Here is a 14,220-nt window from a genome sequence, read left to right on the forward strand (position 1 = left end):
CAATGGTATCCTGTTGGAGTCAATTAGCATTAATGTGCATTTTACACAATAAAATAAACAAACCTTTCTTTTTCTTTTTTTATTCACACAGAAACACAGAAGAAAAAAACATGTTCAGCTGGATGATCAAACATCATATCATCATTTAATTAATAATATGATCAGATCTGTTACACATTAAAGCACATGAAGAATAGTACACGAAGATGGTAACGACCAATCAGAAAGCAAACTGAGGGTCATTATTTGGCAGCAGAGTCTCTCTGCTGTCTCTGGACATACACTCTAAATAAAGGGTCACTTTTTGGCAACGGAGGCTCTGGCTCGGTTCAACCTGTCAATCAACGAGCGATCGGAGGCGGAGCATCTGGAGAGGACTGCCGCCATCTCTGATTCGTTCTTGTGTTCGATGGCAACGTCTGCCGCCCCCTCCAGATCACTGACAAGAAGAGAAGAGTTACCTGCGTGGTCAGGTGTCACCTATCTGAAAAGATCACGGGTGCTCAGAGTCTTACCTGATGGCCAGGTGAGCTTTGACCTTCTGCTCAGGTGTTACCTTAGAAACGTACTTCTTGGCTTCGTACTTGTTGTTACACTTCATGCAAACTTCAACAAACGCCTGAACAAGAGACAGTGCCAAGAATCATGGGAAATATAGTTCTCTCTTTATTTGAAATGAAAATCTTTATTGAATATCAGGTAGATAGTGAAGGGGCGGGGCTTGTTCTTACCAGGTATCCAATTGGAGACTTCTTGCTCTTTGAGAACTTCTCTAACTCCTCCCACTCCTCTTTCTCTGCCAGAGACTTCAGTTTTAACCACCAATACCTGCACAGGTAGACAGGCAGAGAGAACACAGGTAGACAGGTGGAGGGACACTGAACAACAGGTACGTGCACAAACTTATGACTATTCACCAATGAGCTGCTACCTAAATATAAGCCAATCAGAGCAGAGAGAGCAGTGACATCACATACTGAATGTCTCACCTTTTGTCAGGAACTCTGAAGTCTCTGTAAAGTTGTTCTGCTTGTTTGTGGAGTCCTAAAGCCAGAAGGGCCTCCATCGTCGCCTGCACAAACAGGACACACAGGAAGTGACATCATCATGAGACAAGTAGCGATTATGTCCTGGAGGTTGTTTATAAATCGGGGTAATTTATTCTAATGAAGAACTGTCATTGAATAATTATATATATTAGTGCTGTCAGTTTAACGCGTTATTAACGGCCGCACACACTTGTTTAAGAGTAGTAGACGTTGCGTTTTGAGTGGATGGCGAGTGCGAGACGCCGAAATGGATGGATTCCTTGTTGTCTGAAAATGTCAACAGGCTTGGCTGTTTGAGTAACTGGCTCAAAGCAAAGAAGTAGTAGGCTTACCTTTTATTGGTAACCGTTACTGTTCATTCTTTCTGAAATAAGAGGCTGGGTTGAGCCTCTGGTGAATAAAGAGCAGTAGCCTGACTGCTATGTTCAAAGCAAACTTGAGAAAAGTATTAAGCCATGGTTTAACTGCACTATAGGCTGAGTCCTAGTTTACCTTACATGTGCACTTTGTAATTTTATTTTGTATCGCCCTGTTTTGATCCCTTAGAAAGGGCTGTTGAAGGGGCTGTTTGTGTGACAAAGTATTTGTTTCACCCTTTTATTGATGGACAGTGTTACATTGTGTGAGAGATTATTTGCTCCAAGTGAGAATGTTAGTGTGAAATTGAACACTACAATATATGCAAATGTTATTTTCAATAAAAACAACATTTGCACAAAGCAAGCCGATCCACTTTTCCATGTTGATTAAGCAGAGCATTCATATACACTCATATATAAACATAGAGCATTAAAATGAGAAAAAAATAATGGGACAAAAAGAAATCAAGGGACATTTAGAATAGATAAAAATGTGCGATTAATTGCAAGTTAACTATGACATTAATGCGATTAAATATTTAAATCGTTTGACAGCACTAAAATTATATAAAAAAAAAAAAAAAAAAAAAAAAAAAAAAAATATATATATATATATATATATATATATATATATATATATATATATATATATAGGCACAGGCACACAGTGGAGAGTCATCTGCGTTTGGATACAAATTAAAGTACCTGAAAAATAAACTACATCTAAAGTAATTTGATTAGAAAGTACAGAAACACAATGTTGTACAGTAACCTGATGTGACAAATGGTTTATCACAAAGAACCAGCTGCACAAGTTACTGAAAAGTAGTTACTTCTCTTATATTACTTTACCAGTTACTACATATATAAGTAACTACTTACTAGAAAAAGAAGTCAAATTTGATCCATCATTGTAATCATACAGTCTTTACCTACCTGTACAAACAGTACCAGTAGCCACACTCCTTTACCTACCTGTACAAACAGTCCCAGTTGCCACCCCCTTTACCTACCTGTAGAGATAGTCCCAGTAGCCCTGCCCCTTTCTCGTCGTCCAGTTTTCGTTGGAAACGAAGGAGGCGCATCTCATCCTCTGTGGCCTGAAGAAAAAATGTTTATATATTTAAATGTGATGGGAGTTACAGGTGTAACTGCAGGTGTAACTACAGTTCTCTGGGGTAACTGCAGGGGTTAGGGTTTTAAAAAAAATTAAAGCTCCACGCAACTCGGGGCGTGCTACATCCGCGTCACGTGCGGACCACAACATGATAATTTCACCTAAATCAGCTCAAAATCGCCACGCAGCTCTTACTTCCTGTTGTCAGTACGTGGCGCAATCACTATGTCTGAATATTGTCATGTAGACGTATTCAGGGCGGGACTGTTATCAAACACGTGAAGTTTCATTGAGATTGGACCATGTACACCGAAGTAGGAGATATGAATACCATCTGTTTGATGGCCAATCGGTGGATTTGAACCCTGGGCCGCTGCAGCAAGGACTCAGCCTCAGTACATGGGTCGTCAGCTCTACCCACTGAGCTAACCGGGCACCCAAAAATAGCACAACTTTTAATCAGCAACATACTTTGACTGTACGGACCAATTTTGAATCAGATCCGATGAATTCCCTAGGAGGAGTTCATTCAAATACAACGCGAAAAGTTCACCGAAAGTGAAAATAACCAACTTCCCGTGGGGTTTGGGGTATGGGTCCAAGAGGCTTTTTTGTACATCCCGGCACGTTACACGGGCCGACCGAGTTTCGTACATATCGGTGAAACGTGGCCCCGGGCTGCTTTTTTAAAATCCTGAAGGGGGCGCTACAAACACGATTTTTGGTATGTGAGCTACAGGCAACAGTCTACACGTGCCCTGTGAATTTCATATTCATAGCTATAATGGTCTACGCACAGTGATTTACCCTGCCACCAGAGCGCCACCTAGTGGCGGATTGTTGACAATTTTTTTAGCAAGCCTCAGGGAGGCATGGGCAAGCATCGTAGTTGTAGTTATTTTATTCACACTTGCCGTTGCAGAGATATAAACTTCTTCACTTTAAAGAGCGTCACCTAGTGGTGACGGCCTGAAGTTGTGCACAATGCCTAAAAAAGACATGAGTAACTATGGACCCAAGTTTGGTGTCAATCGGACATACCAATGTGGAGAAATGCTCCACTTCCTTTTTTGACGAAAAATCCACAGGAAGTGTTAATTTTATAACATACTTTTTTATAAGGACGGTCCCCAAATGCTACGTAAAATATTTTGTGCGAATCGCACAAAGCGCATAGGAGGAAAAAGTAGTTTATGGACATTTTGCGCTCTAGCCAAGAAAAGTTATAGGCGGAAGTGGGCGATTCAGCTCCATTCACCGAACGCGTGTATACAAGGTTTTTGAATGTGCGACAAACGATGCGGGAGTTATTAGCCTAAATGCACTTCTCGTGATAGTAGCGCCACCTAGTGGCAGACCCGAATGCGATGCATAGAATATAAAATTTTTCACCAGGCCTGACCACTTTGCCAATTAAAATTGAGTTTTCGTATATGTTCAGGGGGGCAAAAATGCAGTCAAAGGCGCTAAAAATAATACAATAATATTATCACATAGGCATGTTCAAGGCAGGACTCTTATCAGACAAGTGAAGTTTGGAGCTGATTGGACAATGTACACTCAAGTTCTAGTGAATTCGTGTTTTGTGGTGATGCATCAAAATTTCCCGCCACGCCACAGACATGCCCCCTCACCACAGTCAATACATATCATCAACAATGTGTTTTGCATTTTATAAGTAATTTTCAGCTGGATCTGATCATCCTGCTAGGAGTAGAACATGAAAGTATAAAACGTGATACTTCCTGTTGCCACTAGGTGGCGTCTCACTATTTCTGAATATTATCACATAGACGTGTTCAGGGCAGGACTCTTATCGAACATGTGAAGTTTCGTTGCAGTCGGATCATGTACGCAGAAGTTATGACGAATCCCTCTTTCATGGCGAAGGATCGAAATTGGAGGCCACGGGACGCCACGCCACATCCACAATGTTCAACGGAAAAAAGTGAATAGCACAACTTTTAATGGTGAATGTGTTTAGATGGCTGTGTGTAAGTGTGCAGTCGGTCCAATAAATTCCCTAGGAGGAGTTCGTTCAAATACAACGTGTGCAAATCGCCAAAAATTGCCACAAAATCCAAAATGGCCGACTTCCTGTTGGGTTTGAAGTATGACCTCCACCGGTCGCTGGCTCGGCCCCTAATAATAACAATTCCTTGCATTACAATAGGGCCTTGCACTGTTCAGTGCCCAGTCCCTAATAAATCTACGAAAGGGTCCTAAAACAGTGAGTTAGGGTTATTTTTATTTTCACATTACTGTATGTGATATAAATGTTATCATATGCATTACTGTGCGTGATATATACGTTATTATATGCATTACTGTACTGATGTATACGTTATTATACGCATTACTGTACTGATATAAACGTTATTATATCCATTATTGTACTGATATATAAATTATATCCATTACTGTACGTGATATATACGTTATCATATCCATTACTCAAATTACAGTAACGTGATATATACGTCATTATATACATTACTGTACGTGATATATACGTCATTATATACATTACTGTACGTGATATATACGTTATTATAAACATTACTGTACCTGCATAAACGTTATCATATCCATTACTGTACGTGATATATACGTCATTATATACATTACTGTACGTGATATATACGTCATTATATACATTACTGTACGTGATATATACGTCATTATAAACATTACTGTACGTGATACACACGTTATTATATCCATTACTGTACGTGATATATACATTGCTGTACTGATATAATTATATACATTGTACATGATACAAACGTTATTATATACATTACTGTACGTGATATAAACATATCGATTACTGTACCAGATATACAAGTTATTATATACATTACTGTATTGATATATACGTTATTATATACAGTATTGTATATTTGATCGTTTAAAATCAAACAATAATGGTTCAAAGTGTTTTACCTTTGCAGAAAACTCATTCTTGGCCTTGTTGTATTCATCTACAGCACTCTGCAGGAGAGAGAGACGGCTGTCTAACCTCTGAGAGACAGATAAAGAGACAGTCAATAAGAGAGAAAGACAAGTCGTCTTTATTGTCAGACCACAAACACACCAGCTGAGTCTGACTGGAACCAGACTGAGACCCCCCTTTCAGGTGGTCTTGGTCTCTCACCTTCTCTCTGTAACTGGCAGTAACGTAGTAGTTGGCGAGCTCCTGGTGATCGTCATCCTGGTTATAAAGATCCTTCAGAGTTTCTTGTTCCTGTAGTTTACAGAACTGACACACAGATTATCAGAGCACAGATTAACAAAGATTAACAAAACAGATATTAACAGAGCACAGATTAACAAAGATTAACAAAACAGAGATTAACAGAGCACAGATTAACCAGATTATCAGAGCACAGATTAACAAAGATTAACAAAACAGATATTAACAGAGCACAGATTAACAGGGCTCAGACTTCAGATTAACAGAGCACAGATTAACAGAACTCAGAGTTTAGATTAACAGAACACAGATTAACAGAACACAGATTAACAGAGCTCAGAGTTTAGATTAACAGAGCACAGATTAACAGAACACAGATTAACAGAACTCAGAGTTTAGATTAACAGAGCACAGATTAACAGAGCTCAGAGTTTAGATTAACAGAGCACAGATTAACAGAGCACAGACACAATCCAGACCTGAACAAGGAGAGCTTGCGTTATGAGTTCACGTGTATCATCTCCCATTCGACTGGGCTTTATTCTGCTCTTACTTTATTCAGTGTGCCACAAGGTCAATTTAACCACTTTTTCAAAAAACATTTTCATATAAGAATCTAATTTCTTATCATTTCTGGAGAAAATAATAATAAATAAAAACCATTGTTGTGCTTTGTTATACCTCAGGTTAGGGGTATCTCCAACACTAAAGCACTTTCAGAGTCTTTCCTTCAGACAGGATCTATTCAAGTTACTGAACATCTAATTTGCCTCCTTTCTTCTTCTTCTTGTCATCATTCTTCACTTTTATTGATTTTTTCCTGGTTGAATTCATGTAGCACTTTATAAAGTGCTACAGAAAACATCATCAATAAATCAGAAGGTTTTCACGGTCACAACGCCGTAACCTGTTCTAGGCAATGCTCTAAATTCCACCAGAAGCACCGTATTCTCATCGTAGAATACGCGGCACAGACAAGCAGCACAGAGAAGATCACGCTGACAGGAAGTCAGACACAGAAACAAGAAAATACGCTAATTTTCACGCTTGTTTTCACGCTACATTAACATTGTGGCACCAGACAGGAAGTCAATCAGTTAGAGACAGGTGAGACGAGATTTTAAGCAGAGAAAAAAAACATTTTGATTCATTTTTGAGGACAAAACACACAAATAAATTACGTTGGGCAGGCAACATACTCTGAAACGCTCTTGTGGGAATTTGAAGAACAGAATTTCGGGCTAATGATGCTAGACTGAGGAGAAGGCTAATGATGCTAATAATACTAATGACGCTAATGATGCTAATGATGAAAAGTACCTGTCTGTAGAGACTGAGTGCGACCGGTTGGTTCCTTAGCGTCATGAAGAAGTCTCCTCGGTTCATCTCATTCTTCAGGTAAGTCACCACCGTGTAAACTGAAAACACAGGAAACCATCAGTGTGACATTATCCACCTAATAGACAGGTGGTGGGCGGGGCTAAAAGACTCACCCAGGTCAGTGTCGCCACTCTCCACAGCTTTACTGAGAGCCAACTGACTCCTCTTCATCTTTAGCAGCAGAGGAACCTGTTCTCCAGACCGAGCCTCGAAGTCCAACAACTGACACAGAAAATGAATAAGGTACAAAATAAACACATTCACAACAACAACAACAGACACAGAAACCCACATATAAACACAAATAATGTATGTAAAGTAAATTTCTGCCAACTCAAATATAAACACAAATAATGTATGTAAAGTAAGTATCTGCTGACTCATATATAAACACAATGTATATACAGTAAATATCTGCTGACTCATATATAAACATATAATGTATATAAAGTAAAATCTGCTGACTCAAAAAAACATATAATGTATATACAGTAAATATCTGCTGACTCATATAAACACATAATGTATATAGAGTAAATATCTGCTGAATCATATAAACACATAATGTATATAGAGTAAATATCTGCTGACTCATATATAATGTATATACACAGTATAATGATTGGGTTTATGATGTCAACATTACGTTACCTTAATGGCGAGCTCAGTTCGTCCACATTCATAAGCTTTAGCTGCAATGTGTGAATAAGAAACCCCAGGTGAGTCTCCCACCTTCACACACACAGCCCGGGCTATCGCCTCGTCTGATAGGTCCTTCTGCTGCACCTGGACACGCCCACAACCACAACCACATCAAACATGTGAGATCTACAGGTAAATCTGACTAAAAAACACAGGCATGTGAGGTGGGAGGAGTCAGGTGAGACAGGAGCAGTGGGAGGAGTCATATGATCCTGGCATGTAAGAGGAGTCAGGTGAGACAGGTTACCTTACAGGAAGCCCAGTGTTTGAGGACTCGGCTGACTCCCTGATAATCTGGAATCTTCAGGTAGCGGCAGATTTCTATCGCTAACGGATAAAACTGTCGATACACCAACCTGAGAGACAGACAGGTACAGAGAGACAGACAGGTGAGAGAGACAGAGACAGACACAGACAGGTACAGAGAGACAGACAGGTACAGAGAGACAGAGACAGACAGGTAGAGAGAGACTGACTCACCTGTCGATCAGTACCTGTAGAGTCATCTGTTTGAATCTGAGGTCAGAAGTCAAGGAGCTCATTGCCACGGTAACAGACTGACATGAGACTGGTCCAATTGGTTGTTAGTAGTCAGTGCTCATTAACCACCAAACACTACAGATTAAAGACCCCCGTACACTACAGTTCCCATGATGCACCAGTGTGTGAGGATACTGAGTGTATGTGAGTGGCAGGCCCACGTCGCTCTCTCTGACTGCGTTCAGAACTCGCAGTTCTCTGCAGGTCGACACGAAAGGATCCGGACTAAAGTCGGTCAGAAAACATTTCCCGAAGGACGCCGCCTGGTGGACAGAATACAGCATTACACCGCAGAACACAGAGAACCCTGAGAACCCTGAGAACACTGAGAACAATGCGAACAATGAGAACAGAGAGAACACTGATGGAACAATAAGAACCCTGAGAACCCTGATGGAACCCAGAGAACAGTGAGAATCCAGATAACCCAGAGAACAATGGGAACAATGGGAACCTTGAGAACCCTGCGAACCCTGATGGAACAAACGTCTCACCCTCAGCAGGGATTTCTGGGTGTTGGTGTCATATTCATGTCCTGCTGCCTCCACACACTGTCGGACTGCTTCTCCCAGCATGCTTTGCTCCTTGATCTCCCTCAGGTACTCATCTGCCTTCTGACTGGACTTCTACACAAACAGAGAACAGTTGTTTATATTTAGGGACCGAGCCAGTGGCCGCTGGAGGTCCCTATTGTTTTTGCTCGATTTCTTACCTATTATTATTATTAGGGACCGAGCCAGTGACCGCTGGAGGTCCCTATTGTATTTGCTATGTTTCTTCTTCCCTATTATTATAATTTTTAGCACTTTTGATTGCGTTTTTGCCCCCCTGAACATATACAAAATCTTGTATACAAAAAAGTGGTCAGGCCTGGTGAAAAATGTGATATTCTATGCGTCGCTTTCGGGTCAGCCACTAGGTGGCGCTACTATCATAAAAAGTGCGTTTAGGTTAATAACTTCTGCATTATTTGTCGCACATTAAAAAAACGTATATCCACGCGTTCGCTGAATCTCCCCATAAAGGCCACGCCCACTTTCGCCTATAATTTTTTTTCGTTAGAGCACGAAATGTCCTTAAACTACTTTTTCGTGTTCCTCCTACACACTTTGTCCGATTCGCAGGAAATGTTTCACCTAGCACCTGGGGACCGCCCTGGCAAAAAAAGTAATTTGAACATTTTTGAAATTTCAAACAATAAGCACGCTATAAATTTAGCACTTCCTGTTGATTTTTCGTCAAAAAAGGAAGTGGATCATTTCTCCACATTGGTATGTCCGATTGACACCAAGCTTGGGTCCATTGTTCCTCATGTCTTCCTTGGGCACCGTGCACAATTTCAGGCCATCACCACAAGATGGCGCTCTTTAAAATGAAGAAGTTTATATCTCTGCAACAGCACGTTTGATTTGAATGAAACTTGGTAGGATGCTTGCCCATGGCTCCCTGAGGCTCACCTAAAAAGGAAAAAAAAAAAAAAAAATCACACCACTGGGTGGCACTCTGGTGGCAGGATAAATCACTGTGCGGAGACATAATAGTTATGAATATGAAATTCACAGGGCACGTGTACAGTGGTGCCTGAAGCTCACATACCAAAAATAGTGTTTGTCGTGTTTGTAGCGCCCCCTACAGGATAAAAAAACAGCAGCCCCGGCGCCACATTTCACCGATATGTACGAAACTCGGTAGGAACGTGTAACATGCTGTGACGTACAAAAAAGCCGCTTGGACCTATACCCGAAACCCCACAGGAAGTCGGTCATTTTGATTTTGATTTTCGGCGAATTTTTCTTGTGTATTTGAACAAACTCCTCCTAGGGAATTTATCGGATCTGCTTCAAAATTGGTCAGTACAGTCAAAAAATGGTGCTGATTAAAAGTTGTGCTATTTGTGCATGTACATTAAAGGGCGTGTCCGTGGCATGCCCTCAAAGTAGGCCAGGTTGAATCAAATGTCAAACTGTGATGCCATTTCCGGCATTTTGCAATGATTTTCAGCATATAACCGCTATAACTTGAGTGACATTGTCCAATCGGCTCCACACTTCAAATGCTTGATAACAGTCCCGCCCTGAACACGTGTACATGACAATATTCAGACATAGTGATAGCGCCACCTACTAGCAACAGGAAGTAAGCGCTGCGTGGTCCGCATGTGCCGCAGCACGCCCAGAGTTGCGTGGAGCGCGAGGTCCTGCCCAATGCTGCTTGCAGCTTTAATCATTATAATTATTATATCCAACCTGCAGAGAGTCAGACAGGTTATCAGACAGACACTACCTCATACTCCCTGTGGGCCTCCAGCAGCAGAGCGCCAGGAGCCATGGAGGCGATCTTGAAGATGTCCTGACAGACCAGAGGAACCTCCTGAAGCAGCTCCTGATTGGTTGAGCTGATGATCCGAACACCGTCCAGCTCTCCCACCAGAACGCACTGATCCTCCATGGGGAACCTGAGGTCAAAGGTCAAGGGCCAAACTGGAACGACTCAACAGGTCTCATTAAACAATGGAACAGGCTTCAGGAGAACCAAAATAAGCCCCAGATGAACCAAAATGAGCTTCAGGAGAACCCTAATGAGCTTCAGAAGAACCACAATGAGCCTCAGATGAACCACAATGAGCTTCAGGAGAATCCTACTGAGCTTCAGAAGAACCAAAATGAGCCTCAGATGAACCCTATTGAGCTTCAGGAGAACACTAATGAGCTTCAGGAGAACACTAATGAGCTTGAGGGGAACCCTTATGAGTTTCAGGAGAACCCGGACTAACTCTTTGTGGATCCAGTCTTAACTGGTTTAAAGTAAGGCTGTTGTGGCCAAACGATCTCAAAACTAATAAAATCGAGGGGAAACGATTTTTCTTTCATTTTCTGTTGTGCAACGTTGTATAGAAAAAAGCTGTGTCCCAATTCAGGCCCCTGAATTGGGACACAGCCACAGTCTGCGTATTTCGCGAATGCGTATTTCCGTCTCTCCCCCACGCAGTTGTTTTCGTTGGAACAGGTAACGCGGCCAGCTACACTAAAAGGAGACTTACAAATGTTTATGGGGAAAGGAAAGTGTAACTGAGGACTTCCTTGCAAAGTGTTTTTGACAAATGTCCAATAAATGCAGCATGTTTCTGAAGTTTAAAAAAATAATCGTTTGAATAATCGTGATTTCAATTTTGACCCAAATAATCGTGATTATGATTTTTTCCATAATCGAGCAGCCCTATTTTAAAGGATACTGGATGGTGTCGTTACAGACTCCAGCCACCATGAGCAGTCTGTCCCACATCAACACCACAGACGGCTGCTGACTCTTCGGTCTGCGACACCTGGACAGGTAGAAAGGGTCAGACAGGTTAATGGACAGACAGGGAGACAGACAGGGTGACAGACTAGGAGACAGACAGGGAGACAGACAGGTGTACGTACCAGACCATTTGTTTGGGAGGTGTCGACTTTTTGGTGTCGACTTCACTCAGTTTGTCCTGCAGACACAGAATCAGCTGTCAATCAATCACACAGCCCCCGCCCCCTCAGGTTAGATCAAGCAGCTGATTGGACAGAGGAGCAGCTCACCTGGAGATGGGAGGAGCCTGTCCAAACATGTCCAGTGTCAGTGAAGAGAGCCAGGTATTTATAGCTGAAAGACACAGACATGTGGACGATACTGCCAGCCTGTGGACCGAAACCTGGAGGACACTGAGGACAGACAGGTAAAGAGACAGACAGGCGAGATTACCCGTCTGTTTCTCTATCTGTCTATCTCTTATAACTAAAAGACAGACATGTGAACGATACTGCCTTTCTCTCGGTCTCACCACAGCAGTACAAGATGTATTGTCCAGGATGTAGAGTTCAGGTCCGGTGGACAAGAGGACTTTAGTCTGTCTGTCCTGAGTGAGGACGACCCAGCAGGACGGCCTGCCCCGCAGACCTGAAGACAGGCAGACAGGTCAGAGAGAGAGAGACAGAAAGATTTCATCAAATTAGATCGAGTAAAAGCAGAAGTGAGCCAGGTTACCTGGGACTTCAGGTAACCTCCGGAGTTTCAGGTCGTCGATGTTTGTTGCCAAGGTGAAGCGGGAAGAGCCTGTTACTATGGCGACGCCTGTTCCATACGGAGAGTGGAACACCTTGGCTTCCAACACCTGACTCTGGACCACTTCCTGTCAGATCAACAACAAGCAACGCTGACTGCCCCGTACTACAGTGGTTAGTTAACTAGTTAACAGACTTACCTGCCCCTTACTACAGTGATTAGTTAGCAAGTTAACAGACTAACCTGACCCATACTGAAGTGTCTCTTGAAGGATCCGAACACATCATAGATCAGAACCGATCCGTCCTCCTGAATACACAACAGCTCATCACTGACCGTCCAACCCAACTGGACCACAGGGCCACTCTTCCACTGGCAGACAGACAGGTGGAGGCAGAGAGACAACTCATTACAAACTGTTCAGAACTATTACTATTATTATTATCATCACAGTAACACAGTTTATGTTTATTGATCCCGGGAGAACTAATTATTCAGCAGAGAATAATGGACATTATATTATATTAGAGTATTATTATTAATACTCCAATATATATTAATAATAATAATAATAATAATAATAATAAATTCTACCCAAAGTGAACACTGACCGGGAAGCTGGTGATGGAGACTCCAGACGCAGAATAAATCTCCAACTGTGGACGAGAACTGGGAGAACGTCTGTGTGGTTCTCTGAGGAGAGCTGACCGACAGACAGACAGACAGACAGACCGACAGACAGATCAGGAGCTGATTCATCCCCATATAAAATGTATTTTAATGTTCCCGTTTTAATAATGAGGATGAAAGACTGTGTGTGTGTGTGTGTGTGTGTGTGTGTGTGTGTGTGTGTGTGTGTACCTATGGGTCCTCCGTATGGAGCTGCAGCCACCAGACAGTCTCTGAGTCCATCCCTCAAATTCCAACACATCTCATACAGCTCGGTTTTACTACACACACACACACACACACACACACACACACACACACACACACACACACACACACAATTATAGAGTTTTGTTCTCTTCCACCAGTCTCCATTTAAAATTCGCTCATTTTAACGCTGCCGTGTTTCTCAGTGAAATCAACAACACTCGTTAACCTGACTAAACTCGGGCTGTGATTGGTTCCAGTCTTCTGCTCAATTCGTCAATAAAGTAAATCACCTGACATCACCTGTTGTGCGTGATTAAACGTTTCAATGTAACTTATTGCGGGGCATTGTGTCTGCTAACAGTTAACACACACTGTCAATTACATTTAAAGCTAGCCTGAAGCTAACGTTAGCAGTGTCACATGATGAGCTGACGTTAGCTGTGGATGCTAGCTGCTGTGACCGGTGAACAAGAGATAAACTGACCGATAAAAAGCTTCTCCCAGCGGGTTCCAGTTGGCTGTGATGAACGCCATGTTGTTTCCCACGGGAGAGTCTGAAGAGGATGAAGAAGATGATTCACTGTTAGCTTTCAATCAATCAGCTGATCACTTCCTCATCAACAGCAGCTTTCTTCTTCTACGGTACCGTCTTCTCGAGCGGTCACTGTCGCCCCCTGGTGGCCGCTGCGCACATTGATTATGATTATGATGATGATGATGATTATTATTATTATTATTATTATTTAACCACAAAGTCGTAAACTGTTTAAATAAATACAACAAGGTTAATGTTAGAGATACAATTCATTATTATTTATACTTTAAATATTATAACATTATTTTTAATCTACAGCTCTTCATTGTTTAGTGTACCACCATCTGTCACTGGTTCCCCTTTCAGCACTGAAACCTGGACTCTACTTTTACCAGAGTATCCTTTATTACTCGAGTATCTGTACTCCGAGT

General features: G+C 41.9%; 1 protein-coding gene across 1 annotated transcript; it reads right to left on the minus strand.

The window, feature by feature from the left end:
* Positions 1 to 64: 64 nt before the first annotated feature.
* Positions 65 to 13,906, minus strand: vps16 (VPS16 core subunit of CORVET and HOPS complexes). Its single transcript, XM_051426938.1, has 24 exons — positions 13,739 to 13,906; positions 13,237 to 13,325; positions 12,987 to 13,078; positions 12,619 to 12,747; positions 12,358 to 12,502; positions 12,155 to 12,270; positions 11,913 to 12,035; positions 11,766 to 11,821; positions 11,576 to 11,665; positions 10,627 to 10,798; positions 8,838 to 8,969; positions 8,479 to 8,606; positions 8,284 to 8,319; positions 8,051 to 8,159; positions 7,753 to 7,887; positions 7,215 to 7,323; positions 7,042 to 7,139; positions 5,683 to 5,787; positions 5,472 to 5,549; positions 2,422 to 2,508; positions 990 to 1,072; positions 732 to 828; positions 516 to 619; positions 65 to 439 (listed from the first exon to the last, which is right to left on the minus strand). The coding sequence occupies exons 1-24, from the start codon at positions 13,786 to 13,788 to the stop codon at positions 298 to 300; spliced, it is 2,505 nt and encodes an 834-aa protein (XP_051282898.1). The 5' UTR covers positions 13,789 to 13,906; the 3' UTR covers positions 65 to 297.
* Between the last annotated feature and the right edge of the window lie 314 nt (positions 13,907 to 14,220).

Source organism: Dicentrarchus labrax, unplaced genomic scaffold (assembly GCF_905237075.1).
Source record: "Dicentrarchus labrax unplaced genomic scaffold, dlabrax2021, whole genome shotgun sequence".
Taxonomy (NCBI): Eukaryota; Metazoa; Chordata; class Actinopteri; family Moronidae; genus Dicentrarchus; species Dicentrarchus labrax.